The sequence below is a fragment of the Schistocerca gregaria genome, chromosome 2 (genome assembly GCF_023897955.1).
Source record: "Schistocerca gregaria isolate iqSchGreg1 chromosome 2, iqSchGreg1.2, whole genome shotgun sequence".
Taxonomy (NCBI): Eukaryota; Metazoa; Arthropoda; class Insecta; order Orthoptera; family Acrididae; genus Schistocerca; species Schistocerca gregaria.
The window spans coordinates 320544548-320572082 of NC_064921.1; the positions used below are offsets into that span (position 1 = coordinate 320544548).

The 27535-nt window shown below is 39.3% G+C and overlaps 1 protein-coding gene across 1 annotated transcript in view; it reads left to right on the forward strand.

The window, feature by feature from the left end:
• LOC126336959 (DNA polymerase delta subunit 3) overlaps positions 1–27535 on the forward strand; it is a 52829-nt gene that overhangs the window by 9796 nt on the left and 15498 nt on the right. The window contains exons 4-6 of the mRNA XM_050001159.1: positions 2382–2541; positions 19918–20076; positions 20832–21276. Coding sequence (XP_049857116.1) covers positions 2382–2541; positions 19918–20076; positions 20832–21276 — 764 coding nt within the window. The remainder of the gene's footprint in view (positions 1–2381; positions 2542–19917; positions 20077–20831; positions 21277–27535) is intronic.

Sequence of the window (27535 nt, forward strand, 5' to 3'; positions counted from 1 at the left end):
CTAACCATACAATGGTTTTAAAATCAACAGCACTACATAACAGTGGTATTTCATTCAATAATAACACTGCAACCATTAATTTTCTTGTATTTGAAACTGTGGATGTAAAAAATCAGTTAAAAAAAGGATTTATTTTAACACAAGAAACAATACTTCATTTCAATTAGAAGAAGCAATAAAAAACAATAACAGAATTCAGAGAGGATCCACAGTTAGCAATATTTGTGTGATTGAACAATCAGTACCTTCATTTTACATCATTTAGTGGGTTATGCCTGTCTGTCATGCACTCTTATAATCTTAATAAAAGAGCATAATGTTGCAGGAACTAATTTTTGCCTGTTCAGCATGACCATACTGCATGATATAAATCTTTTGTATGATCATCTTTGACATTCTGTTGGGTTAATTTTGTTGGGGAGATTAATACAGAAGAGGATTTAATGTAACACAAGAATCAAAACTTTATATATAGGGAAAAAAACTGTGATGCAGTGTCTGAGAAGTTTTGCCATGTTATTCCTTGACAGAAGGCTCTTGCAGCTGATAGGTCACAATGCAGTGTGAAATAAACTCGCTGCAGTGAGAAATAAAGCACACTGTTAAAATTTTGACAGTTATTATACCAGCTATAAGGGTTATCTGCATCTGCCTAGTAACTGGCACCTGAGTTAGCAGTGCAATTTGACAGCAGTGGACAGAGTAGAAGGCACAACTGATCACATTCTCTGAGGTTTTTTAATGGTAACTGCCTTGTAAACAACTGGCTGTTAATCAGTTTATTATTTTCATCCAGGTAGTTGCATGACAAACTGGGTAAATGAATTCAGAAGTGTAGCATTTCTGACTGTATAATTGACTGGGTAGCCATTTAGTGGTAAGCATACTTCAAGATTTCATGTTATAAGCAACTGCATGTTCAGTAACCCATTATTGTAGAAAGTATATAGCTTCCAAATTTAACTTGCATTTTGTGAATCACCAACATAGACATCAGTCTTCCCCCAACCCATTCTCGGTAATGATGTACAACTCTCTCTTGTGTGACATATTCATAGGTTGCTCCACGGGCATTACTTTAGCACATCTGCTTCTTCTGTAATTGCTCATACTGATCATCTTCATGTGGTTAAATCCCATGAATGAGTCAGTTACACCAACCATAAAGTTTCTCAGTGATGATATTTCATGCATTATCCAACTGGAAACTACCATCTAGATTGATCTTGTCCTCAGGTAGTCCTATTTCCACTGATTACTTGATTCTGAAGGTCCAGAAGTTCAGTGTGTAGGCCACAACTTTAATTTCATTATAATCCATTCATAACCAAAAGGAATATCTCCCAGGGGGATCACAGCTAATTTTTGGGTATGTGTGTAGTGTGCATAAGGCCTGAGCTAGCCTTTCTTCTCTCCCGGGATGCATCCCTTCCCCATATCCAGTGCTTCCTATCCTTGTGACTCCCCACCAGCCCCCCCCCCCCCCCCCCTTCAGCCTCAGTGTTTCCCTTTATGATGACTCAGCTATTCCCTTTTGCATCTCATGTTCCCAATCTCCCTTTTTTTTGTCCCCCGTGGGATTTGACCTCCCTTTCTAAATCGATTCTGTAGTGTGAGTCATTTGCGTCTCCAACATGGTTCCTCTCCCCCTCCTCCTTCCCATCTTCCTTCATTGCCATAGACTCCCTCCCCCCCCCCCCCTCTCTCCATTGCTAGGTCTCCTGCACATGCAACAAGCCCATGTGATGGGACTGGTATGTACCCATCTGGCTGAGCCCTCTGACAACACAGGGATCCCACTTCCATTATCTGAGCTGTCACCACCTTGTGTAGCCAAGGCATCGGAACTACTTGCTCCCGTCACGCACCATAATATCATTGGAGAACATATACTACTTCAGACATCAGTTGGTTGTTTTATCTACCTGGTGTGTGTGTGTGTGTGTGTGTGTGTGTGTGTGTGTGTGTGTGTGTGTAACAGACATGAGCATAAATTGAACAGAATAGGAAACCTTAGTTCTAAGTAGATATATCTAGAATGAGCCATATGATGTAGTTATATACAAGTTTTAGCATGAACTGTCAGACCAACCCAGTCTTAGGGCTGAAGACCACTACACTGCCGCATAGGCATTTAATTGACCAAAGATGTGAAGACCATTTATGAAACACAATGTAATAAATAGTAATTAAATTTACACATAGATTACTGTGTTGCCCATTAAAAATAGCATATTGAAGTTTAAACACCACAGTTGATATTATGCAAAAGCCGACACATTATTATAGATTTATTTATTGTGCTCGAATGTAGAAAAGTTCTCTGATTTCTTTTCTTTATCTTTATAAATAATTGTTAATGACTTTTATATATATTTTAGGGTACCTGCCATATCATGTAGCAAGTGCCTGCCAAGAACGGATTCTGAACTATCAAAGTTAAGGATAAAGGCAGAGGCTGCAACAGTGACGAGTGATTCCAAACAGTGGCCAACAGGTCCTACCAAGAAAGCTCCATCATCCAAATCACCAACCAAAAATGTAATTACTTCGACAAAAAATACCTTTCATTTGCTCCTCTACATTACTCATGTCGTCATGGTGTTTGAGTTTTGATGATATAGTTTTTGCAACTTTGTTATGTTATGCAGGATGTCCCAGGAGGAAAGATAAGTAGAAACAGGCGACAAAAATGATCTTTTGCAGCAACTCAGATGTACATATAGTTTGCTTTGAATGAATCCTGACATAATTATGTGCATGTAAATGTTTTTCATTATGAAATTGTTTTATTTTCTCATTTTTATATGTTAGTTAATATTTATTTATGAAGTTACAAATTGCTGACTGTTTTAAATAAAACGCCACAAACTCTGTCATCACTTAATGCACTTCTGTATTCTCAGATAGAAATATTAGGTTTCTTCAAGCCCCCATATAGTGTTTAGCAGAGGGTGTTCTGTTCACCTGGACGGTCAGTTGCTCAATAGTTGCATGTCTTTTCGAGTGGTGCACATTTCCATAGCCATTCTTCAGCCCTGTCATCTATAACCTGTGATCCACCACAGTTGCCTTGATTTTGAATAACACCATTTTGCCTTGCATGGTATACCTTAATTACAGCAGCATATGAACAGTTTATAATTTTACCTCTTTTGGAAATGCTCCCATCCATGTCCCAAAAGTCAATGACTGTGCCCTTTTGGATGTCAGATCAGTCGCTCCATTTCGCATTACAACAACAACAACAACAACAACAACAACAGCTGCACTGTTTTCCATATCCCCTCAAACACATGTTATGTACCCTCCACTATTAGTGCTGCTACGTGCCATCTGTGAGTGGTTATTGCACATTCACATCCAACGTAGACAGTGGTCATATTGAGGGGGGATGCTTAAAGGCCCTTTCTCTCTCTCTCTCTCTCTCTCTCTCTCTCTCTCTCTCTCTCCCTCCCTCTCTTTCTTTCTAGAATAACTTGAAAATTGCAACTCCCAGTACGAAATTAAACTACTTTCTTCTGCAAAAAAAGTACTATTCGTTTTTATCTCTAGGACTAATAGTTTCCACAATGCAGAGGAAGCAAAAATTGCATATTATTAAAAATATTGTTGCATTGGTTCAAAAATAATATCTTTAAGTGAAGTGTGTTAAAAACAGATATTAAATATGTGTACCACGTGTAAGTTTAGTGGAGCCATATTAGGATACAAATTGTGTTCTGGTGTGTAACAGGATGGAGGGGGGAAAATATGTGTGGTAGAAGTGTGAGGGAAGGTAGGTCACCAGATTGCATTCATGTACTTACCTCTTTCACAGGTCTGCAGACTGGAAGTTGAGCAGGTGACTCCCTACTCTTATCTACCCCACTACAACACAAGAAGCAAGTACAGGGTGTTTCACAAAGTTATGTGGACTCTCCATGGCGTGTCTTATGTATCACTGGTGACTTAGTGGGCAAACATCCCCTTGAAGTGTTAACTTTGCACAAAATGTGTTAAACTACATGGAGTGCAGATACGAGTTACTAATAAGAGTAGTGCAACGAATGGGTAAGGACAGAATCTATGTAAATCTTTGCATACAGTTCTACAATACTAGAGGAGAAACTGATTTGTAGTCGTCCTGTACAGCAGCTGTAGTGTTGTTCCAGGAAAGGCAACTTCCCTCTCCCCCCTATGAGCGCTACTTGTTTTTCTATTTACAAAGTATTCCTTACCAACATTTCCTGTCCAGTTATGTTATGTGAGTAGACAAAATAACTTCACTTAGCTCCTATTTATTTAGGATGTTGCAGGGGAAGTTGTTGAGAAATAATTGTTACAATTGGCTAACTTCAGTGTTAAAATACTTGGAAACAGTGCAACATATTGATTTTTTTTTTCTTAACAGTTATTTATCAGCACAACCTGCCCTGCAACACCCTTACATACAAACTTTTCACATTCTCTAACCGATGGAGCTGTAAACTGTATTTTCCAAGGATAACATGCTATCAATATGTATTCAACAATTTCAGTTTCATTGTCTCTGCTATCACTGTCTGGAATACTTTCCATAACATGAGAGGTATCAAATGCATCACCCCAGCCTCAGCTCTCCCAAAATCTGATGGACCCCAGAGCCTTCAGTTGTCTCCCTCCACAACAAAAAAATGGCTCTGAGCACTATGGGACTTAACATCTGAGGTCATCAGTCCCCTCGAACTTAGAACTACTTAAACCTAATTAACGTAAGGACATCACACATCCATGCCCGTGGCAGGATTCGAACCTGTGACCGTAGCAGTCTCGCGGTTCTAGACTGAAGCATCTAGAACCGCTCGGCCACCACTGGCGGCCTTCCGCAACAGAAGTATGTCATAGAACTTCAGATATTTCAACGTAAATCAAGCACTGCATTACAGCAGATTACTGTCCTACATCATCAGTTCCATTCCATCAGATATATTCACACTCATCTTGGAAGATATGCTGTGGATGTGTGGTAAGTGGTTCCACTCTGTGCAGCCCACTGTAGAAGTGCCAGAAATTCCTGAATATAAAAGATTTATGCAGTCTATCAGTAACACAATTAATGGTGAGAGAAGTGCAGCAGCGTTTTGGTAGAACAGTGTGTAAAGTGTGCATAGATTCTGTTCATATGTATTACTTGCATTAGTATTATTAATAACTCATATGTCTTCCATGCAGTGTTAACTCACTTTGTAAAAAATAATTCTCCCTCTTCACCAGTTATTCAGACGACATGCCTGGGAAGATTTGCATAACCTTGTGAAATATCCTGTAGTTGCTTTTTGTGACGTAATGGGGTAGAAAAAGGAGGCAGGATGTATATAAACCGGGAAAAACCAGGGAATTTTTCCGTTGTTTTAGTTTCCAGTTAAATTTTTGTAACTTTGAATGGTAAGAACTAATACTCTAACAGCTATTACTGCATCTCACTACTGTAGAATAACAAATTGCCTCCGATGAACGCGACGTCACAACTTCTTATATTAGATTGGTCTGAGCAGCTGCGAGTTAGCTCATGCGCATGTGTGGTTGAGTCACGTATGAGTTGTACCTTCTCAGGCTTCTGGCTACGGACATGTGGCAGTTAGCTGTATAAGCAATAGCAGCAAGCAGCCAGGCGGTATTTGGAAAAACTTTACTGGCACACCTAAGCTGCCAGATTCATACCAGGATCTAGGGGGCGGGGGGGCAAACTGGGGTATCCTTCCCGGGCGCCAATTTCGTATTCTTGAAGAAAAAGACTTAGTTTCACAAAGCGCCTAGCATGCAGCGCATGTAGGTATTGATTATACGTATGATTTTGAAACCTATCCTTGTTGGTTTTTGAACAAATTCTAAGTTGATTTCTAAATTAATAAGTTGATTTTTGAATGTATGCACAGTGTATGTGATATCTCTGCCACAGGAATTCCTGCCGCTTCTAGAATTCAAGTTTCCTGCAGACAAAAGGGAATGGTGCTATAAAATATAAGTGGAATAAAGCCGAATGGGTGAATGCCAATTGCTGTTTATGTGGTTGACTGGGTTTGCGAATGATCAGGATTGTTATAATTACTAGCAAAATCCATAGATTCAGGCTACCAGAGTTAAAATAAATGACTAACAGGAGTAACATATAAGAAATGTTACATATTATCTTCTTGGTGTATCCAAGAAAATGAAATTTTGACAGAAAATTTTCCGCCACTCCGCTACACTAGTAAGGGCCAGCAGGACTTTCTCTGGCTAGTAGCTACTAAAGTTCTATTCTGGGAGTAGTGGGGAAAACGCGTTGGACGAACACATAATAACGCCTAATCGGAGAATAAACACCAGATAACTAAACTGGTGATTGTGGCAGAATTGGAGAAGTTCACTGGAGAATAAGTTTTGACACTGGCAGGAATAGTTACAGAATTAGTGGTTACAAGATTGTTTGTTAGAATGAGGAAGTAGAAGAAATGGAGACATCACACAAATTATGGAAGAATATGACAATTCCAAATTTATATAAAAATTTTGTACTACTACTTTTCGATCACATTCTTCAGAAGCTAGAGTCTGTGAATGGAATGTGGAACTGTTTTCTAAAATAATACTTTCTGCTTGCAGTAGGCCTAATAGGCATTTGCTATTGGTACTTTGTGAATTATATTCTGTCGTGTTATAAAAGTGACCATTTGTGCCAAAACATTCTCTCTTATTTCGTGTGTGTTGCTATTGCTGCAATATGAGGTAGGCCTATTTTGTCTTGCAGTCAGTGACAAAATACACATAAAGACGTTGAGATACCACACCAGTCTGGGGTACTATTTGTATTTACTGTTTTTTGAATATTGAACGACGACATTTCGTTTTTTCATGTAGCAAAACGTTTGACGAACTTTGGTGAGGTAACAGATTCTTTACCAGAAAGGAAAGTACGCCACGTAAAACTGTTCAAGATGAGAAAAAAAAATGCTAGGACTTAATGATTGAAGAAATGCCTGCTGTCTTGCTTGTCTCTTGTCTTTACTGGTTTTATGTATCGTATATTTAATTTTATATTGCACAAAGCAGCAAGCTATAGCTAATAGGCAACAGAGAGTGCAAATTTTCTGAAGAGTTCTTGTTCTCCCGGTTGCAAATAATCCCACCCAGTATTAATTGTAATAGAAAGAAACTTCCACATGGGAAAAATATATTAAAAACAAAGATTCCAAGACTTACCAAGCGGGAAAGCGCCGGCAGACAGGCACAATGAACAACACACACACACACACACACACACACACACACAGAATTACTAGCTTTCGCAACCGATGGTTGCTTCTTCAGGAAAGAGGGAAGGAGAGAGAAAGACGAAAGGATGTGTGTTTTAAGGGATAGGGTAAGGAGTCATTCCAATCCCGGGAGCGGAAAGACTTCCCTTAGGGGGAAAAAAGGACAGGTGTACACTCACGCACACACATATCCATCCGCACATACACAGACACAAATTGTTGTGGTCTTCAGTCCTGAGACTGGTTGGATGCAGCTCTCCATGCTACTCTATCTAATGCAAGCTTCTTCATCTCCCAGTACCTACTGCAACCTACATCCTTCTGAATCTGCTTAGTGTAGTCATCTCTTGGTCTCCCTCTACGATTTTTACCCTCCACGCTGCCCTCCAATACTAAATTGGTGATCCCTTGATGCCTCAGAACATGTCCTACCAACCGATCCTTTCTTCTGGTCAAGTTGTGCCACAAACTTCTCTTCTCCCCAATCCTATTCAATACTTCCTCATGTACACCTGTCCTTTTTTCCCCCTAAGGGAAGTCTTTCCGCTCCCGGGATTGGAATGACTCCTTACCCTCTCCCTTAAAACCCACATCGTTTCGTCTTTCCCTCTTTCCTGAAGAAGCAACCGTTGCTTGCGAAAGCTAGAAATTTTGTGTGTTACTTTATTGTGCCTGTCTACCGGCACTTTCCCATTTGGTAAGTCTTGGAATATATTAAAACAAAGATTCCAAGACTTACCAAGTGGGAAAGCGCCGGCAGACAGGCACAATGAACAAAACACACACTCAGAATTACTAGCTTTCGCAACCGATGGTTGCTTCTTCAGGAAAGAGGGAAGGAGAGGGAAAGACGAAAGGATGTGGGTTTTAAGGGAGAGGGTAAGGAGTCATTCCAATCCCGGGAGCGGAAAGACTTCCCTTGGGGGGAAAAAGGACAGGTGTACACTCGCGCGCGCGCCCACACACACACACACACACACACACACACACACACACATACACAGACACAAGCAGACATATTTAAAGGCAAAGAGTAAGGGCATATATATATATATATATATATATATATATATATATATATATATATATAAACTTCCACATGGGATGAAGCAGCCATTGGTTGTGAAAGCTAGAAATTTTTTGTGTGTGTTTGTGTGTTATTTTATTGTGCCTGTCTACCGGCGCTTTCCTTTTAATATATATGTGTGTGTGTGTGTGTGTGTGTGTGTGTGTGTGTGTGTGTGTGTGTGTGTGTGTGTGTGTGTACCTGCCCTTTTTTGCCCTTAAGGTAAGTCTTTCCACTCCCGGGATTGGAATGACTCCTTACCCTCTCCCTTAAAACCCACATCCCGTTGGTTGCAAAAGCTTGAATTTTGTGTGTATGTTTGTGTGTCTATCGACCTGCCAGTGCTTTTGTTTGGTAAGTCACATCATCTTTGAAAAAGAGGGGGCAGAATGTCAAACTGGCTGACTGGGGGCAAAAGAGGCACCCCAAGACATTTTGATTTCCACTGTCCTGAATATAGTTTGATGGCATCCATTACAAAATATTACATGTTTGAATTGCACAGAGCAAAGACATGGCACTGCACTTTGGCACACTTAAGACCAAGTAACATAACTTATATTTCTTCCAAAACATATGTTTTATGTGTCAGACTCTTCAGAAAGATGTGCGCTACAAAGTGAACATATTTTTGAAAAGTCTTTTTTTTTTTAATTTTTGGTGTTGAACTTCAAACGCTTGATGGAGGGGGGCACAAGTATTGCCCCGGTAGATCCGGGCCTGATGCACAGAGCTGTCTGAGTTGAAGCGGAGAGGTGGGTAGTCTCCACGTGACCCATGTTTACATTAATTGATGTGCTGTTTCCTATTCATTTATTGCTCTCATATCAAATGAAAACAAAACAGATTTCTGTGGTCAGGAGCTGTCAAGTGAATTAAAATACATGCACATGATTTGGAAGGCTAAAATGTGTTACTAGTTTAAGATTTTATTTTATTTCCACCTTTCTGACAGTTAAGCATTACTCGCCTTACAGAACAATGAAGTTATTTTTGTTGATTTGCTAAAGACATTTGGCTCTTATTAATATTTTCTTTGCAGGCAGTCAATTTGTTTCAAATGAAATGTTTAATTCCACACTATTGGCTAGTTTGAACTGTTCACTGTATTTCAAGTGCACGTTTTCATCTTCTAACATGTATGGCAATATGCCATATTAAAGAACCAAACATGAGATAATATAGTACTGGTACTCCAAAAAAACTTACATCCGAATCTGGACATACGAATGTGCATTTAATCCGAATTATGCATTTTAGTATGGTTCACAAAATTCCAGTGCTCTTGAAGTATCCTCTAATATCATGTTTCTTTTGTGACGTAATGTAAGATCTTTTAATGTTTTACACGTACGAATGTAAGGGCTTCCTGCATTGTTGTAGCCTTTCAAGCGTGGTGACAACTGTTATCTGGTGCTATCTGGCAATTGCTGAAATGAACCTATTACTAACAGGTCACAAGAAAATATTACAGATAGTTGTTTGAAAGGCGTTACTTTCAAAGTAAATTTACTTTTATGCAAGATGAACTGTGTGCGAAACTATACTGTGAATTTCTTAAATCACAGAGCGTTTGACTCTCATTTAAAAATCAACTATTTTGAGTACAGCCATTTAGAATAACTTCGAGCTCAGATCAGACATTTACATCTTGTTAAAAATTTTACTGGCACATTTGTGTGATGTATCTTAACGTGTAACATGCACAAAAAGATCAACATTATATGTGAAAACTTTTTCTTTTCTTGTGGCAACACTATGTATATTAATTTAAACCATTAACTTTTCCCATTTGTGTGTTTGCGCTACTTAATAGTTATGTTGATATTGGCGGACTACATCGCATGTCCTATGCTCTGAATATCTGCTGTCAACGGCTGGTGAGGTCACGTGACATGAGCTATGACTGGCTTACAAAAGCACATCACAACTTGATTTCAGTGCTTCGGAAAGTAACATGCAGTGTTTGGTGAATTCGAATTTATACTTTTGTAATTTGAAAATATGCAGTGTTCATGTTGCTGCACATCAGACATCTTTTCAAAACGTGTTTTTTCCCCTGAGTTTAGTTTTCTTAAGTGGTGGGAAATTCTGTGCTGGTGTATAAAACCATAACCATTGAAAGTGTTTATAAGTTTTACAGTTCCAAGGAAAAGTATGCTGTCACTTAATACGGAAAAAGTGTATTTTCATCTGGGAGAATGTGTGTTTTTAACCGGGAAACCCAGGAAATATCTAGGAATTTTTTGTCCTTGTCTGCGTATACAGCCTGGGAGGGAATGATGTACTCATAGATTTGCAAAGTTATGAAGGAGGGAAGTGCTTGAACACAATCCGGTTACCTACCTTTCTTAGTGATTCTACCCCACACACCTCCCCCTTCCACCCTATTAAACCCATGGAAAACTTCTAATAAGAAGTCACACCATGGAAAACTGTTTATCCCTTAATAAGAATCTACTGCACTTAGATGTGGTACACACATTTAATATTTGTTTTTAACTTCCTGCATTTAAAGACATTAATCTTATACTGTTAGAACAATATTTTTAATAATCTGCAATTTTCCATCCCCTACAGTGCATAAACCACTAGTCTCAGCAGGAGAAAAAAATAAAATTTAAATGTAGTTTAGTTTTGTACTGTGAAACATTTTTCACTAGAAGCCACAGTTTTCAAATCATTTCGAGAAAAACATAAAGTGACCTTAAAACGTCTGCATCCCCATTCTGCACCTACCCCAACGCTCACACCCCACTGCTTGGGATTTTTAGCATGCTGTTCTGGATCCTCCCTCCTAGCAGTTCGCGAAAATTTGTGACTATGTCTTTGTCCATAGAGCTAGTAGCTATAAATTCTTGTTCATGTCATGTTGGAAGGTGACCTAGTTGAAGCCATTTTGTGTGTCCTCCTCTATTGATCAGTATCAGTCAATAAGTCTTAAGTCTCCTTCCAATCACATTGGCATTAGCTGCACTAGAGGGTGATAGCTGCTCTCCTTCAGACTGTGCTGTTGCAGGCCACAGTTTCACTCACAGAGCAATGACATTATTTGTTGGAGCTAAACTGTCAGTGATATTTTGTGTAATGCTATAGCTGTGAATCTGTGTCTGCAAGCACTCAAGTGTGATCTATATATAAATATGGCAATGAATATGAAGTGCTTCACAGTCAGGCAAGTGGGTTTATTCACTGTGTTCACAGACTTTCTGTAATGTGAATCTGAAAGCAGGACTTCTGTTGTTGATTTTTTTGAAGTTAAAAATGGACTGTAGAAGCATGCAACGTCATCAAGAGAATTGTATAATAGATTGTAAATGAAATTATCAAAGCTGTAGAAAATTGGGAACATTAATTTTCTGTTGCCAGGAAAGCACTCAAATCATAAGAAAGTGTGTTGTGTGAAACATTACATAAACTTGTAAAAACACAACTTGAGAAACTTGGGTATTGAGGTAGTGCTTTGGGAATGGAATGAATTTCGAAGCTAGTGATTGTGAACAAAATAAAAATAATGATAATGGGGAAAAAATGTAGCAAAGTGTTGTAGTTGCAGCACAAGCCCCATTGCTGAGAAAAATACGTGAGATAAGGGAACAAGATAATTAAAAAATGTGTTATTTTGATGGAACATGGGTCACCAGAATCATTCTGGGATAATGAGTGAAGCTACTGACAATTTTCAACTTTCTGTAGGGAAGGTTTTCGGAAACTTGTTCTGTGTTTTATTTCTTCCTCTTTTCACATTCATGGGATTAAACTTGTATTTAGGTTAAGAAAAACAGCAGTCGCTATCACTTTGAAATGAATTCTACCATTTTCATGAATTGCAAACACCAGAAAAGTTGAAATTATGAATTGGCTTTAATGTGTAGAATAAAACATTCCCCAAAATACAAGCTAGACCTATGCCAACTTCTGAAGCTCATTACTTTAAACAACTCCCTCTAAAAACATACCAACTTGACTTACATGCAGCTGAATGTGGATACTATCAAATTAGTTTGGGCACAGATTGAAGACCATGTGCCAGGAAAACATACATGAAGCAAATGACTGTATATCTCCTTCTGCCTAGTAGACTGTGTGCTGCGCACTGGAAAGCTTCAGAGGACTTTGGCAGGAAATGTATGTAGGCCATATTGTAGATTTAATGACAGTTGGTTCAAATCATTCGGATAATAGTGACAATTGAATTATAATGCAGACTAACTGTAAAGAAGGTAACAGTATTAATATAAAAAAAACCAAGTCATATTATTTGCTTTTTTCTTATTAGTTTTGCTTTGGTAATGGGAGCCTCTTCAGATACTCATCACCCAACAGTAACATGCTGAAAGTTCACAGCTATTCTCAGAACCATTGTCAAACACTTATTGCCTGACGATGATGCTAAAATTACTCTGAGATTTTGACTTGTTGCCTTCAGGCATTGAATATCTGAGGATGCTCAAGTTTGCAGAGAAAAACGATTAATACAAAAACAAATATACATTTCCATTAGTTCCTAACAGTTACTGTGTCCCATCACTGTCACTGTGCTAACAGTAATGTGAGGTTTTTAAAATGCACAGTATAATAAAAGTTACTGTTTGTTAAAATAATTGATTGGATAATTCCTGCATGAGACCTTACTACCTTTTATTGAATTTGTTTCTTTATTTCCAATCTAAGATCACAGAAAATTGCCTTCAGACTATCAATTTCCATCTTTATTGAATTTGTACCCCAATAAATTTGCAGATATAGACACTTATTATGTGTGGCATTTCTGTTGTTTTGAGCATATTGGTTAAATAAAAACAGCAGTTTTGTATTACTAAACAGTCCACATGGCACTAAAACAACAAAAGTAGTACCTGCCTTAGATGACTTTGTCATCAGGCAACTGTCTACTTGGGAAAAATCATGTCTTCATGGTGCAATGTCAACTGTTCAGTTTCTTCTGTTAAGGTCAATGTAAAGCATCTAGTTCTATAACTGTGCAGCATCTAATGCAGCATCATAAATACAAGAATTACCTAATGAAAATTTGTTTGAAACAAGTTCCATCATTTGTAACTTTCTCTTAAACTTGAATATAAACATGATGTAACATATCCATTTGAATCTGGTTGTTAACTACAATAACATGTTGTATTATTTGGCAGTGTGGATGGTGTCTTTCTCTTCCCTGTACATGGCATCTTACCAGTATCACATGCATTATTGTTCAATAGGGTATGTTCTGTAGGAGATAATGAGTTATTATACTGATGAATGCATTAGAGAACAAAATCATTTGCATTATGTATCTATTCTCTCCAACATGGTAGTTGCGCAGGAAAAAAACAGCAGATTAGCTGATTAGTCTGCAGAAAAGAGAATGGAAGTTTTAAAATATTACTGGGATAAATGCAGTAATATTGAGTATTTTGTATGTGCTTTTGTAAAATCTTTCTAATTGTTTCCATTGATTTTAAAGAAGCAAAATTAGGCACTTTCCTTAATGGGAATAGGAGAGGCGAAAATAAATGTCTGAAAACTGAAAGAAGAAACCAGAGTAAAGTATCAGGAAATTTTAGGGAGTAAGATACTTGTAAGTGAATACGGACCAGTGAATAGGAATAGAAGTTAAGACAAAAAATTGTGATGCTGCAATTTGTTTTTTGAGTAACAAGAAACCTTAAAAGTCCAATACTTCAGTGGAGTTAGAGAGTTAAAGGAGCACTACAGGAAACAAACAGCCCATGTAGGGTGTAGTTTTAGCAAAGAAAACAGGATGCAAAGAATGAATATAATACCAAGACGAAAGTAGCAGAGGCAAGGAGGAAGTTGATGGTCAAATGGACTGGTGTGATGAAGGAAAACAGCAAAGGCAATAGGGCTGCACTGTATGGGTGGTGAAGACAGAGAGAAAATGTGTGGAAGAAAGCTGCACAATAATGGATGTAAACGAGAAAGAAGTAAATGATCATTAAAAAAAATTTAAGTATTTTGGAAAGAGCACCTGCATGCCCTTTTAAATCCAGAGACCAAATGAAGAGATGGGTAAAACCAAAGAAAAGATACTGGAAAGGATTTGACTTGGGCAGAAGTAGAATTAGCACTGGAAAGTATGAGAGGAGGGAAGGCACCGCATGTAGGTGAGGTGTCAACAGAAATGGTAGAAGCAGCTGGAGTTACAGGGAAGCAGTGGCTATACCGTGTGAGGAAAGTTTGGAGGGAGATGTGATTTACTAACAGTAGACGTAAGTATAGTGGACGTATTGTGATTTGACTGATTTTAAATGGGGGTGCAGGATGTGGGTGAAACAAGTGTTGCTAGAGAGAGGAGTGGTGCAAAGAAAGCAAGTTTTCTAAGGAGTGTCTACCCTCAATGCAGATAATTAGCTTTCTTTTCTGAGAAGTAGTTTTATGTAACATTTGGAATGCACTGAGAATTACTTCATTCTAGAAAATGCTGTTAAAAATAAGCTGTATTAGTTCTCTCATTGACTCATTAGTTTGTGGTGTAACAGGACATGTACAAAAGCGTAATTCCATTTATTTTTTGTCATTTTGAAAATGAAATTGTTTGTTGGCTGTTAATGTTGATGATGATTGGGGGAGGGGTTTGGAGGAAACTCACTATTATTTGATTGCCCTCAGGAGTAATGGTTTCAGGAAGGTTGGGAACCACTGTGTTAAACTGTGGCATTTCCTAGGAACATTGGACTCTACTATCACAGAAGCGGATGGATAGGCCAAATAGTCTGTATTACAGGTCTGTTTTCATCTCAGGGATCATATCTAGATACATCTGTACCATGCAGTCATGAATATATTAAATACAGTGTTTGGACAATTAGTATATAACGGCAGAACATATACAGTATGTCAGTGTACACGCACTCGACTGTTCGACTCGCTGCAACTCCCTTTGTTATCGTCACTCGCCTACGTCACCAGCCAAACAATAGTCAGATGCAGTAAGGGAAGCAGGCTGGCTGCTGCAGTTGAAGTCCTCATAGAGGTTGTGGGGAAGCACCACAGCTGAGGCAGAAGCCGCACCTTGTTGCAGTGTTACAAATGTCAGCAGGTGGGGCATGTTGCCAAAACATGCAAAGGCACTGTTTCATGCTTTAAGTTCGCGGAGGCACATGACACACGCAGCTGCTCCAAGCCATGTGGTGTGGCTGCCAGGTACCCACGCCACAAATTTGCGCGCAGCTGCAGCTGCTCTTGAAGGTACACCGAAGTCTGAATTGCCACGACACGCCCTGTGGCGGTGTCTGGTGACAAGACAGCTCCCCCCTCGCTCCAGGAAGTGGAGAAGTGGCCTGTGCCACCAATGATGCCCTGGCTTTCTACCAAGCCACCTTTGCCGTTTATAGGGACACAATGAAAGAGGAACTCACAGCTGTTCATCGCTAGCTCCAGCAGCTGTGTGAAGAACTGCGAGTGCTGAAGAAGACATATGTCCCTGCTGCCACCACCCCTGTGAGGTGGCCGGAAGGGGTGGATGCCGCCACGCATATGTCCACAGCCCCACCCCCTGCAGAAATGTGGGAGGCAGAGCATCTGTTGATAGATGTGGAGTCGCGTGCTCTCCCTCCCGCTGTGGAGGCAGACTTGTGAGCTGAGGAAGAGATGCCAACTGCTTCCGCACATGACTAGGAAGAGTCAGAGGAGAAAGAACTGCCCTATTGCCGGCCACTCCCAGACGAGCACAGCATACAGCCCTTCCTGAAGCAGATTGCAGTGTGTCTCAGAAATGATCGTACCCCTACTGGGACAATCCATACCCCTTCGTGCCAGTGGACATGCCCAAGCGTCCCCTTTCCCACTGTCCATATGACCTCAGCCACATTCGTAGCTTGTTGAAAGAAGTGTTGTCTCAGAAAGACCTGCAAACTGCAAATCATCAACGCCCACTTATCTTCACTCCCCCCCCCCCCCCCCCCCCCTTCGCCCCCTTCGGGACTGGGAACACATCTCACATCTTGGAGAGGTGGGTGAAGGAAGAGCAGTGCTCAGGCAGGAAGAAGCCTGCCCCAGAAGATCAGGCCGCTATCGACTACTTCACCATCCTGAGGAAGTAGCGCTGCTGCTTACCATCCTCCATACTTGAACTATATGCCAGTCCGTTCGTTAGTGCAGTGCAGTATGTCAGTGTGTAATGAAGAGAGAAAAACTGATGTTACCTGTCTCAAACAACATATGGAGTAATATATCTAAAAACAAAGATGATGTAACTTACCAAACGAAAGCGTTTGTGTGTTTATTTGTGTGTCTATCAACATACCAATGTTTCCGTTTGGTAAGTTACATCATCTTTGATTTCAGATATATTTTTCCCACGTGGAATGTTTCCCTCTATTATAAACATATTGAGTAAGTTGGACATAGTGCAAAATATAGGTCTGTCATATAAGGAGTTGTCATCTTGGACCTTGATGTAGTGGTGAGTCAATGTTTCATGTCAAATTAGTCAATTTTACACACAGGGAATGGAGGATACTCCAAGCTGAACCTATTTGGTTAAGACACTTCACATCCTGTATGTACATCTTATTTTGTAACTGTCTTTCATGAAAGCTGTTGTCAGGATGTCTCATCATGTGGGTGTATAACTCAATTTCTTCCTGCATGTTCAGTAATTTACATTTTTCTGCCTTGTGAAGAATGATGATGTTTTTAGTGCTGTCATTAACAAATGCTCACATTCTCTTAAATGAGCAGTAAATGCTGAAGGATTGGATTCAGTAACATTAATATGTTCTCTAAACTTCACCTTGAAGGTTCTCCTCATTTGCCCAAATTTATCGCACCGACTTATACATCTATACTCCGCAAACCATTGTGAAGTGCATGGCAAAGAGTACATCCCATTATAACAGTTATTAGGGTTTCTTCCTGTTTCATTCACATATGGAACATGGGAAGAATGATTGATTAATTGATTGCCTCTGTGCATGCTGTAATTAATTTAACCTTGTCCTCATGATCCCTATGAGAATGATACATAGGGCATCACAGTATATACACCTAGAGTTATAATTTAAAGCTGGTTCTTGAAACTTTGTATGTAGGCTTTCTCAGGGTAGTTTATGCCTATCTTCAAGATTATTTTTGCAACGCTGTCCCAAGGGTCAAACAAACTTGTGACCATTTGTCCTGCCCTTCTCTGTATACATTCAGTGTCTGCAGTTAGTCCTATTTGTTGTGGGTCAAATGCTTTTTGTAAATCAAGAAATACTGCATCTACCTGACTCCCTTGATCCAATGCTTTCCGTTTTGTCATGTGAGAAAAGTGTGAGTTGGGTTTCACATAGTTAATGTTTTCAAAATCCATGCTGGTTGGTGGAGAAGAGGCTATTCTGTTCAAGATACATCATTGTGTTTGAACTCTAAGATTCTAAAACAAATCTGTGTCAAGAATGTTGGATGATAGTTTTGTAAATAACGGTTGTTATCCTTCTTGTAGACTTGTGTGACCTGTGCTTTCTTCCAACTACTGTGCACGGTTTTTTGTTCAAGGGATTTGCGATAGACAATGTTTGGAAGAGGGGCTAACTCAGCCACAAATTCAATGTAGAATCTGATAGGGATTCCATTGGGCCCTCGAGCTTTGTTCAATTTTAACGATTTGAGCTGTTTCTCAACACCACTAACATAGTCACTATATATACTGTATATGCTCTGGATATGTTATATGCCTGGCTCTTATATGTGTTGCAGATAAAGCATTATTCTACAGTGTCCTCTGTCTTCAAGCCAATTCCCAGCCTAGTGTTTTGAAACATACAATGCATTTTTTTCAGAAATGTGTCACCAATATGGTAAAATCATAGATGAATCTTTTTCTTTTTGCTTGCTCATTTCTCATGTGACCCAGTCTCTAGTCCTAGTTTGTTCATTTGTGCATGCTGTTTCTTGGTGTACAACCTCGTAATTAGTGTTGGGTCACATTCCTGATAAGATGAGTAGTTGGTTTAGAAAAACTAGGCTGCAGTTTGACTTAAGATAAACAACATTGAAGTCTTAATCCATTTGCCTGTTGAGGGCCTATAGTCTACTAGGACTTACCTTTTATGTATACTGAAGTAAAAACACTGAAATAGCTGTTTGACAGTGCACTCATTTAGATCTATAGTTAGTAACTTAATTCTACTTTATATATACAATCAGCCCCTATGACGCATGGATTCTTACTCCAGCAAGAGCACCATCGAATGTGTGGCGCTTGTGGCATGCAGATCACGGCGCGCCACAGTTTATTGAACTGCATTGTATTTGTCGACCAGTGGACTGCGACGAATTTGCTGATAGATACATAGTCTATTTTATGTAATGATCAAATGAATGTGTGGTTCGAGTTTTACAGTTTTGTTAATTGTTCCACATTTTTGACAAGATTATTTTATAGAGATGTTTTTAATTTGTCAATATGGTAGCTGGCTCACCCAAGTTTTTTGCAAGTGGTCAGCCAGTCATATCCCTGTGATTTAGCTCGTCTGTGTTTTGTTTTCTTTGTGTTTTAATTTCTTGATTAGCCATCTTCCCTCCTAACTGGTTTTAGTGCATGTGAGAGCGCATATGAGATAGTGACTGTGTGATCATTTCGAGTGCATGTGTGTACAACAATTTTAGTTCATCTCCACATTTGTTTGTTTTAGTAAGTGTAAGGGCACTGATGACTCCGCTGTTGGGCACCCATAAGATCCACACACACACACACACACACACACACACACACACACACACACACACACACACACACACACAGTTCGACTTCAGGCCAGAGAACGCTGTAGTGTCACTGGTCTACCATTAAATATTTTTCTTGCATCAAATGGTGTTAACAAGAAATACTTATAATCTGCAGAGCACCTAGAATACAAGGTTTTCACGTATATGTAATTACTGCTCGTTTCGCTTGCAGTAATTTAAGCTGTGCTCTTTTCTTGCCTCTCATGGGCTATGCACAACTGACGTATTGCCACTGATGAGCATTAGAGACACCGCCTTGACTGGTGCTATCCCTGATCTAGACTTGAGACATAAAATGCAGTTCAGATTATTGATGATTTTTGTATCTGTGTGTGTTACCTATAGCTGCCCATGCCAATCTCACTGTGTGTGGCTGGAAGTATCCCTTTTTCCCCCTGAAGACTGACTGTGAAATCCAATTTGCTGTTCAAATGACCTATTGCTGTAAAGCTGACAGTTACCTCTTGCTTCTTGAGAAAGTGAGAAAGCAATTATTTAGTAATCTGCCATCATTAATATACTAATGTGTGCCCACTTTCGATATATATTAATAAGCAGTGCTTTTTGAGGAACCACCTTAGTGAGATAGTGACTTTGTGATCATTTTGTGTGCATACGTGAACAACAATTTTAGTTCATCTTTACATTTGTGTGTTTTAATAAGTGTAAGGGCACTGATGACTCCACTATTGGGCACCCATAATATCCAAACACACAAACATACAGTAATAAATGTGCTGAATGAGACATTTGTTCATTCTTTATGTGTTTCAGCGTATTCTGTAAATATTTAAGTACTTTGTTATACACTTAGTGAATTAGAACTTTTCCATTGATCATATTGTGTGTGTGGTTTTTCAGACAGACAATTCCAACAAGCATGTAACCAATGGTGAAGCAGACACAGCAGAAAAAACTGTAGAAGGTAACAGTGCAGTTGTAAAAAATGGTCCAAAACCGGGAAGTATTGCTGCAATGTTTGCAGCTCGAGGTAGCAAGGCCCAGAAGTCATCTGAAGGTGTAAGTATTTTTACATTTTGTTTCATTTAAAACTGTTAAAAACAGTAAAATAGGTACATGTCAGAGTATGTAAAGAAAAAAATCAGTTCAAATAGTGTCCAAAATGACGTAAATTGAAGAGAAAATATTTGAGCTTTTGCCTTATATACAATATCTTTTTGAATAACAATAGATTGCTACTTGCCATGTAGACGAGGCGATTATTCACAGGCAGGCATGACAAAAAAGAATACTAGATATATTTAAGCTTTCAGACGAAGTCCTTCTCAGAAGTATAACTCTTATTCTATCCTGGACTTTTCATTGTTAAATTTCCTTTTCTTAATGAAAAAGACACTCAGAGTTAAATTAAAATAACAATCATTTCTTTTCTCTCTAGTGATTTAGAAAAACCTCTGATAAGCAGTCAGTATGCCTTGGCTGATTTGATAGCTGCCAAACTTGGCTAGATGTGCAGCTCTGATATTTAGTTTTGAAAAGCACTTTATAGTTTTCTTAAGTCATGTCTCATATTAAGTAAATGAGAATTTGCTGTTTTCTTCATATATTGGTTATTGCAATGAATACAGTAGTGGAGCATCAGTCCGGCACTTTTTGAGAGCTTTAACTAAGTACTCATATGTTTTCTGCTGCAGCTCCTTTCTCTTTGCCAGAGTAAAGCTTGTCCAGTTGTTATGTCCTTGTAAATTATTGTTTCCTCTTCATGATGCTCATATGTTTTTAGTGTGTGTATAAAAGAATCTGTATTATTTCAGTCAAAGGCACCTGCAAAATCTGTTGCAAAGGGAAAGAGTGGAGGCATTGCAACATTTTTCAATAAAAATGTTGGAGAAACAAACTCTAACACTGAAAAACTTCTTAAAAACCAAACGAAAGAAGCAGCATCTGATGGAGAGAAGCCAAAAAGTGAGGAGAATGGCCATTGCCCATCACCTAAAGGGAATGACAGTCCTCCAGAAAAGAAGCGTAAGTCAGTTCCTGACATGTCAGAGCAAGAATCAACTTCAAGTAAAAGAAGAAAGATTTCAGAGGATAAAATGGATTCTGAAGAAGTAAACATGAAGTCAAAAAAAGTTGTTGATACCAAGTCAAATAAAAGCAAGAAACCAAATAAAAAGAAAGAAAAAGGCAATGATAACAGTGAAAAGTCAGTCAAGAAACGGAAGAGAATCATCGTCGCTGACTCTGATAGTGACGATGGTAAGTTCAGCTGAGCTATTCTTTAATTTTTTCTTGTCAATGAATAATATTTGTTGTCAGACTTTCCAATCACTAATGATGCTCTAAAGTGCCAAAAGCTGTATTCAGTTATTATTATGTGGGAACCTGCCAGGAATGTTGAAAATTACTAGAGCTGTAAAAGGTGAAAGAGAAAAGTAAGTAACTTGTGAGCTATCCTTTCTGAAACAAATATATCTTTATATGAATATTTACAATAAGTGAAAGACAACCACTTACCACTTACGTAATAGAAAGCAGTTTAACACTTTGTAGCTCTTGTTCTTTTTTAGTAGGAGTACAAAACACACACACAGAGAAAGTGTGTGTGTGTGTGTGTGTGTGTGTGTGTGTGTGTGTGTGTGTGTGTGTGTGTGTGTGTACTCCTAGAAAGAGAGCAAAAGCTCATATATTGGTGTTAACTGCTTTCCATGTGCTATGCACAATTCCTCTTTAGACAACTGGCTACCTTCTTCATATTTTATATATTTTTCCATACAGGAAGATCCATTATCTTTATATGTGTAAGTCTGGCTGATCAGTGATGAACATATTTTACCATAGTATCTCCTAGTAAATATATGGAGACCACTGATGATACGTTATTTCCTGCCAGGGCTTCTTTCACCTTCTCACGGTGTCTGCTTTATTTTAGCAAGAGGTCTTTTGTTTGCCGTCAAGTAATTTTCAAAATGTTTCTCAACTAAAACAGAACCTTAGTTGCTGTAATTCTTTTACAGAAACATGACCATATTAGCAATACCAAGTTTCATAATTTGTAATTTCCTCATCTCTTGCCAGTTGCTTGATTTCTGAGTAACCTGCATTTTTCCTTTGCTTTCTGAATGTTCACATTTCTCATCTTTATCTTCTAGTTTGTGCAAAATCAGCATTATGTTAATGACTCATTGTTAATGATTTGTGTAGAAACGCAGTTGATATCTTTTTTGGACTGAAAGATCTGGGTGTCTAACAGCATTGTCTTGATATTTTCAATTGTTTTGAATGAAAAGTTGTTAGAAAATCAGGTGGGACATATGAGCCTTAAGAATTTATTTGCTTCTTACTACTTAAATTATTGGATAGCCAATGAAGCATGTCACGTGTCACAAGTTGGTGTAATACACATATAAGTTGTGTGATGGACTGTCAGCTTGCACACAATTAGATGAGGAGACTCACCCAGATTATTTATTTTTAGGACACGTATTGAAGTCTTCCTGAAGCAATAAATTAGTGAAGTATGAAGTCTTTTCAAAAAATTCCAGAACATTCATAATTTTGCGCCAGTTGAGTGTGGGAGCAAAATGAAATTGACATGCCTGCACACACCTGTTTTAGACTAAGGTTCAATCTTCATAATGGATAAGGAAAGGTTCTCCAAGACCGAAAAAAGCTCATCAGGTCAGGCCAAATGTCGAAACCATGCTGATAGTTTTCTTTGGCTTTGAAGGATTAGTTCATTATGAATTCGGTCCACAGGGAAAGACTGTTAAGTGAAGGTACTGTCGGGACGTGTTGCGACACCTGTGAGAAAGAAGTGGCCTGAAATGTAGTGAGTCAATTCATGGCTCTTGCATAACGATAATGCACCCACCATTCATCCCTGTTGGTGCGAAACGAAATCTCTGTTCTGCCTCATCCTCCGTACTCTCCAGACATGGCCTCTGCGGACCTTTTTTTTAAATTATTATTATTATTTCCAAAGTTGAAAACCCCGTTGATAGGACAAAGGATTGCAACGATAGATAAGTAAAAGAAAATTCTCAACATCACTTTGTGCGACACAGCAAGAGGTGTACCAAGACCACTTCTGGAAGTGGAAACGGAATTCGGAGCAGCGTATGAATTGTGGATGAGAGTATTTCGAAGGAGACCATGTACAATAAGTAAAAGGTAACCAGAGAAAAACTTTGTGGCCAAAGTTCCAGAATTTTTTGAACAGACATTGTATATCCTCAGATTGCCTTAGTAATAAGTATAAGCGCTCTGCATCGCAGTGTAGCTTGATGTCCAGGTTTCGAGAGGGTGCATTTCTGGATGAGGTATCGAATATATTGCTTCCCCCTACTTATACCTCCCAAGGAGATCACGATTATAAAATTAGAGAGATTCAAGCGCGCACGGAGACTTTCCGGCAGTCATTCTCCCCGTGAACCATATGCGACTGGAACAGGAAAAGGAGGTAATGACAGTGGCACATAGTGCCCTCCGCCACACACCGGTGGCTTGTGGAGTATAAATATAGATGTAGTGGAAAAATACTGGTTGGTTATCTTGGGTCCTCCACATGCCAGTCTTCCTTGGCGCCCAAACAGGTTCCTCATGTGGCATTGTAGGAATGTAACTTCATCTGGGTCTCGACTTTTTCACCATTTTAAAGGGAAATGAAGGACAAGAGATTGGGTTCAATGTCTGTTCCACTTCCTCCCTTATGGCCTCTTGAAGCATCTCAGTTTTTTTGCCTGCTGTGCAGTCCAAGTGCCTTCTGCACTTCCTCTCTCACTATCTGAAAAAGAACGCTTGTGAAATCAGTTCCTTCCTCCATCAGTGACATCAATATGACGTTTGGAAGCCGTTCAAGCTTCTTACGCGTAATTCTTTCTTGATGCATTGTCTCGTTGTACTTGCACCATTTTATGAAGTCGTCTGCTGTCGAAACCTCTTTCAGGATTAGGGCTTGGTACATGTCCTCAGAAACACCCTTCATGAGATGTGCAACCTTATCTTCCTTCTTCTGGGATCCACTATTTTACACAGCTCCAAGAAATCTTGAATATAGGATGCTGTAGTTTCTCTTGGACGCTGTGCCCTGCACTTTAATTTATCTTCAGCCTTGCTATTCTGCCATTGTGTGTCGCCGAAATATTGCATAGTTCTGCCTGGAATACTTCCCACCTTGTGAACTTCTCCTCATTATTCTCATACCATTGCTTGGCAGTGCCCTCCAAGTAGAAATTATACGTTATCCAAACACACGGTGTCATCCCATTTGTCAAATTTGGCTATACGCTCATATACCTTCCGCCACTTGTTTGGATCTTGGCCATCGTCACCAGAGAACGTGCAAGGATGTCTCATGTGGTGGCACACAGTTTCTGTCATCGTAATGTCCTCTTCTTTTGTCTCCGAAAGGTTGTGATCTGTTGAATGTGCCTCAAACACAGGTTTATCACCACGTAAATGTTGGCTCTGTTGTGACATGATGGGAGCCACTGTGTCATCAATAATGTGTGCTATCACAAGTTCCAATACCCAGCAACTCCACCAGAATAATGTGACGTAGAAGAAGGTGTAATTAGATGAATGACGAACACTGACTTCACTTAACGAAGTTTTATTCAGCACTTGCACATACAAGAGTGTGGAGCGAACTGCCTCTGGCCAGAACACATAAGGTACCTATTACAATGATACTTGACATTTGTGGGTACTTAGAGAATGTACTCGAACCAAATATAGAAATTAAAATTTTACAGTTCAGGTGAGTTTTTAACTCGTGACCCTCCATGCAACAATGTAGTATCATAACCACTACACCACAGTGACTGTGCACCTCAGCTTCTGCGACAATATAGATACCACAAAAACTCAGATGCTTAGGCTATCTTCTTCCTCCTGAGATTGCATGATTCAAAAAGCCATTAAAGTGAGGGCCCAAGACGGTCCAAAAAAAAAAAAAAAAAGGTTCAAATGGCTCTGAGCACTATGGGACTCAACTGCTGTGGTCATCAGTCCCCTAGAACTTAGAACTATTTAAACCTAACTAACCTAAGGACATCACACACGTCCATGCCCGAGGCAGGATTCGAACCTGCGACCGTAGCAGTCGCACGGTTCCGGACTGCGCGCCTGGAACCGCGAGACCACCGTGGCCGGCAATTAACAAAAGATGGTGGACTATGAGACAGGCATGGAATGCTCTGCTAAGAAAAAGCAGAGTATTGCCAGCACCCTGTGATGATAACATTGATACAGGGGCTGCAGTTTGCAGCCCACCACTGCCAGCTCCACACCACAATGGCTCTGCATGTAGCAGGAGAAACGAAGTGAGTGAGGGAGGGTAACAGACAACCAAAATAGGACACCTACCCAACCCGAGTAGAGCTCAGTCATCTGGAACCACCTGAAGGTGGCAACAAGACCGTTTACCGAAATTTTGTGAAGAATTTGCAAAATGGCCTGGGTGGGCATCTTGAAAACATCAGATCACATATAAAGTCTTTAATAGTTTTCCTTGAGCAAAATTGTCATTCAGTCCATAATAACCATTGTAACGAAAAGTAACTTCTAGCTGTAATGTGCTTACAAAACAATTACTGTTCATACTTTCAATTTGCAATATGCCTGTAACATAAACTGGAATGGTAATTATTGGTTCATCTAGCTGTATGAGTGGCACATTTTTCAGTGCAGTAGTCCAGAGCTGGAACAGTTTGCCCTTAATTTATTACCTGATGGTTTCACGTTAATGATGCCTCTAGGCTATGACTATATTTATGTGAGAATTATAGAGGAATAATTTTTATAACAGACCTGTCGAGTGAAGCGGTAAGTAACAAAATAATGTTGCACTCACAGTAGTGAAGGGCCCAGTGAAACTAAGTCCATGTTGTTTGGAATTGAATTTACACACTGCAGCACATAGCAATATCAGGGGATACTTACAGGATGGTACTGGCAGTACTGAAATGTGTGGAGAGCATACCAGTGTTACTGATTTATTATGGCAAACAACCACCAGGCTGTAACAGCTGTCAGCCCGAGTATAACCCGAACTAATTTCCTGTCACTGAAAGAAAGCTGCTCAACAGTGTGTGAAAAGCAGGAACACTTCTGTACTCCACACAACACATCAATCGTATGCTACTTGTTCACAGGAAAGTGCACTAAGTTATGTAGATGATTCTATTTCTTCCATAACAGATTGGTCATCTCATTGCAGAGGCGATGTATAAAAGGTAACTATCACACCTCCCTCCCTCCAGCATTACATTACTGACTCAATGTTAATGATTTATGTACAAACACAGTTGACATCCTTTTTGGACTGGCAGCTTCAGGGGTCTAACAACATTGTCTTGATATTTTCAGTTGTTTTGCATGAAAAATTGTTGGTAGATCAGAGAGGACAGGTGAGCCTTAAGAAGTTATGTACTTCGTACTACTTAAATTATTGCACAGCCAGTGAAGAATGTCATGTATCACGAGTTGGTGTAATAAATATATAAGTTGTGTTATGGCCTTCGGCTTGCACAAAATTAGATATGGAGACTTGACCAGATTATTTATTTTTAGGACAGTTATTTAAGCCTTTTTGAAACAATAAATTAGTGAGCTCTGAGGTCTGTTCAAAAAGTTCCAAAATATTCATAATTTTGCATGATTGGTGTGTGGGAGCGAACTGCAGTTGACACCCCAGCACACACCTGTGTAACTGCCAGAAGTTTCATTGTTGTATGTCTTTTCGTCGTTGTTCAGTGTTGTATAGAGTAGAACATTGTGTCACATAGTTTGCGAAATTTGATATGGCAGAGTTAGAGGAACTATGTGTCTGCATTAAGTTTTGTGTGAAACTCAGGAAAACCTGTACAGAGACACACCAAATGAGGTGGGAAGCTTATAGCAATGAGTGCTTAAGCCACACTTGGTGTTCCTAAAGGTTCACAATAGACTACCCTTGTTCAAGACACCCTTCGGTGTCTACCGAAGGCACTGATGTTAGGAATGTCAATGAAATTGTGCGTGTCAATCAAAGACTGACCGAGAGATTGCAGAATAATGTAACATTTCAGTTGGATCATATGAAATCCTGACACTGCATGTTGGAATGCATTGTGTTACCACCAGTTTCATCCCACAGCTCATGAGTCATGACCAGAAAGACCTTCACTTCACAATCTGTGAAGTGCTTTTGGATTGCACAAATGAGAATGAGATGTGCTTTAAGAGAATCGTAACTGGTGATGAGACTTGGGTCTGCAGTTATGATTTGAGAGACAAGGTTCGATCTTCACAGTGGGTCGAGAAAGGTTGTCAAAGACCACAAAGAGCTCATTAGGTCAGGCCAAATATCAAAACCATACTGATAGATTTCTTTGACTCTGAGGGATTAGTTCATCATGAATTTGGGCCAAAGGGACAAACTGTTAATTGAAGATATCATCAGGACGTGTTGCGAAACCTGTGAGAAAATGTGGGAAAGAAATGGCCTGAAATGTGACAAGACAATGCATGGCGC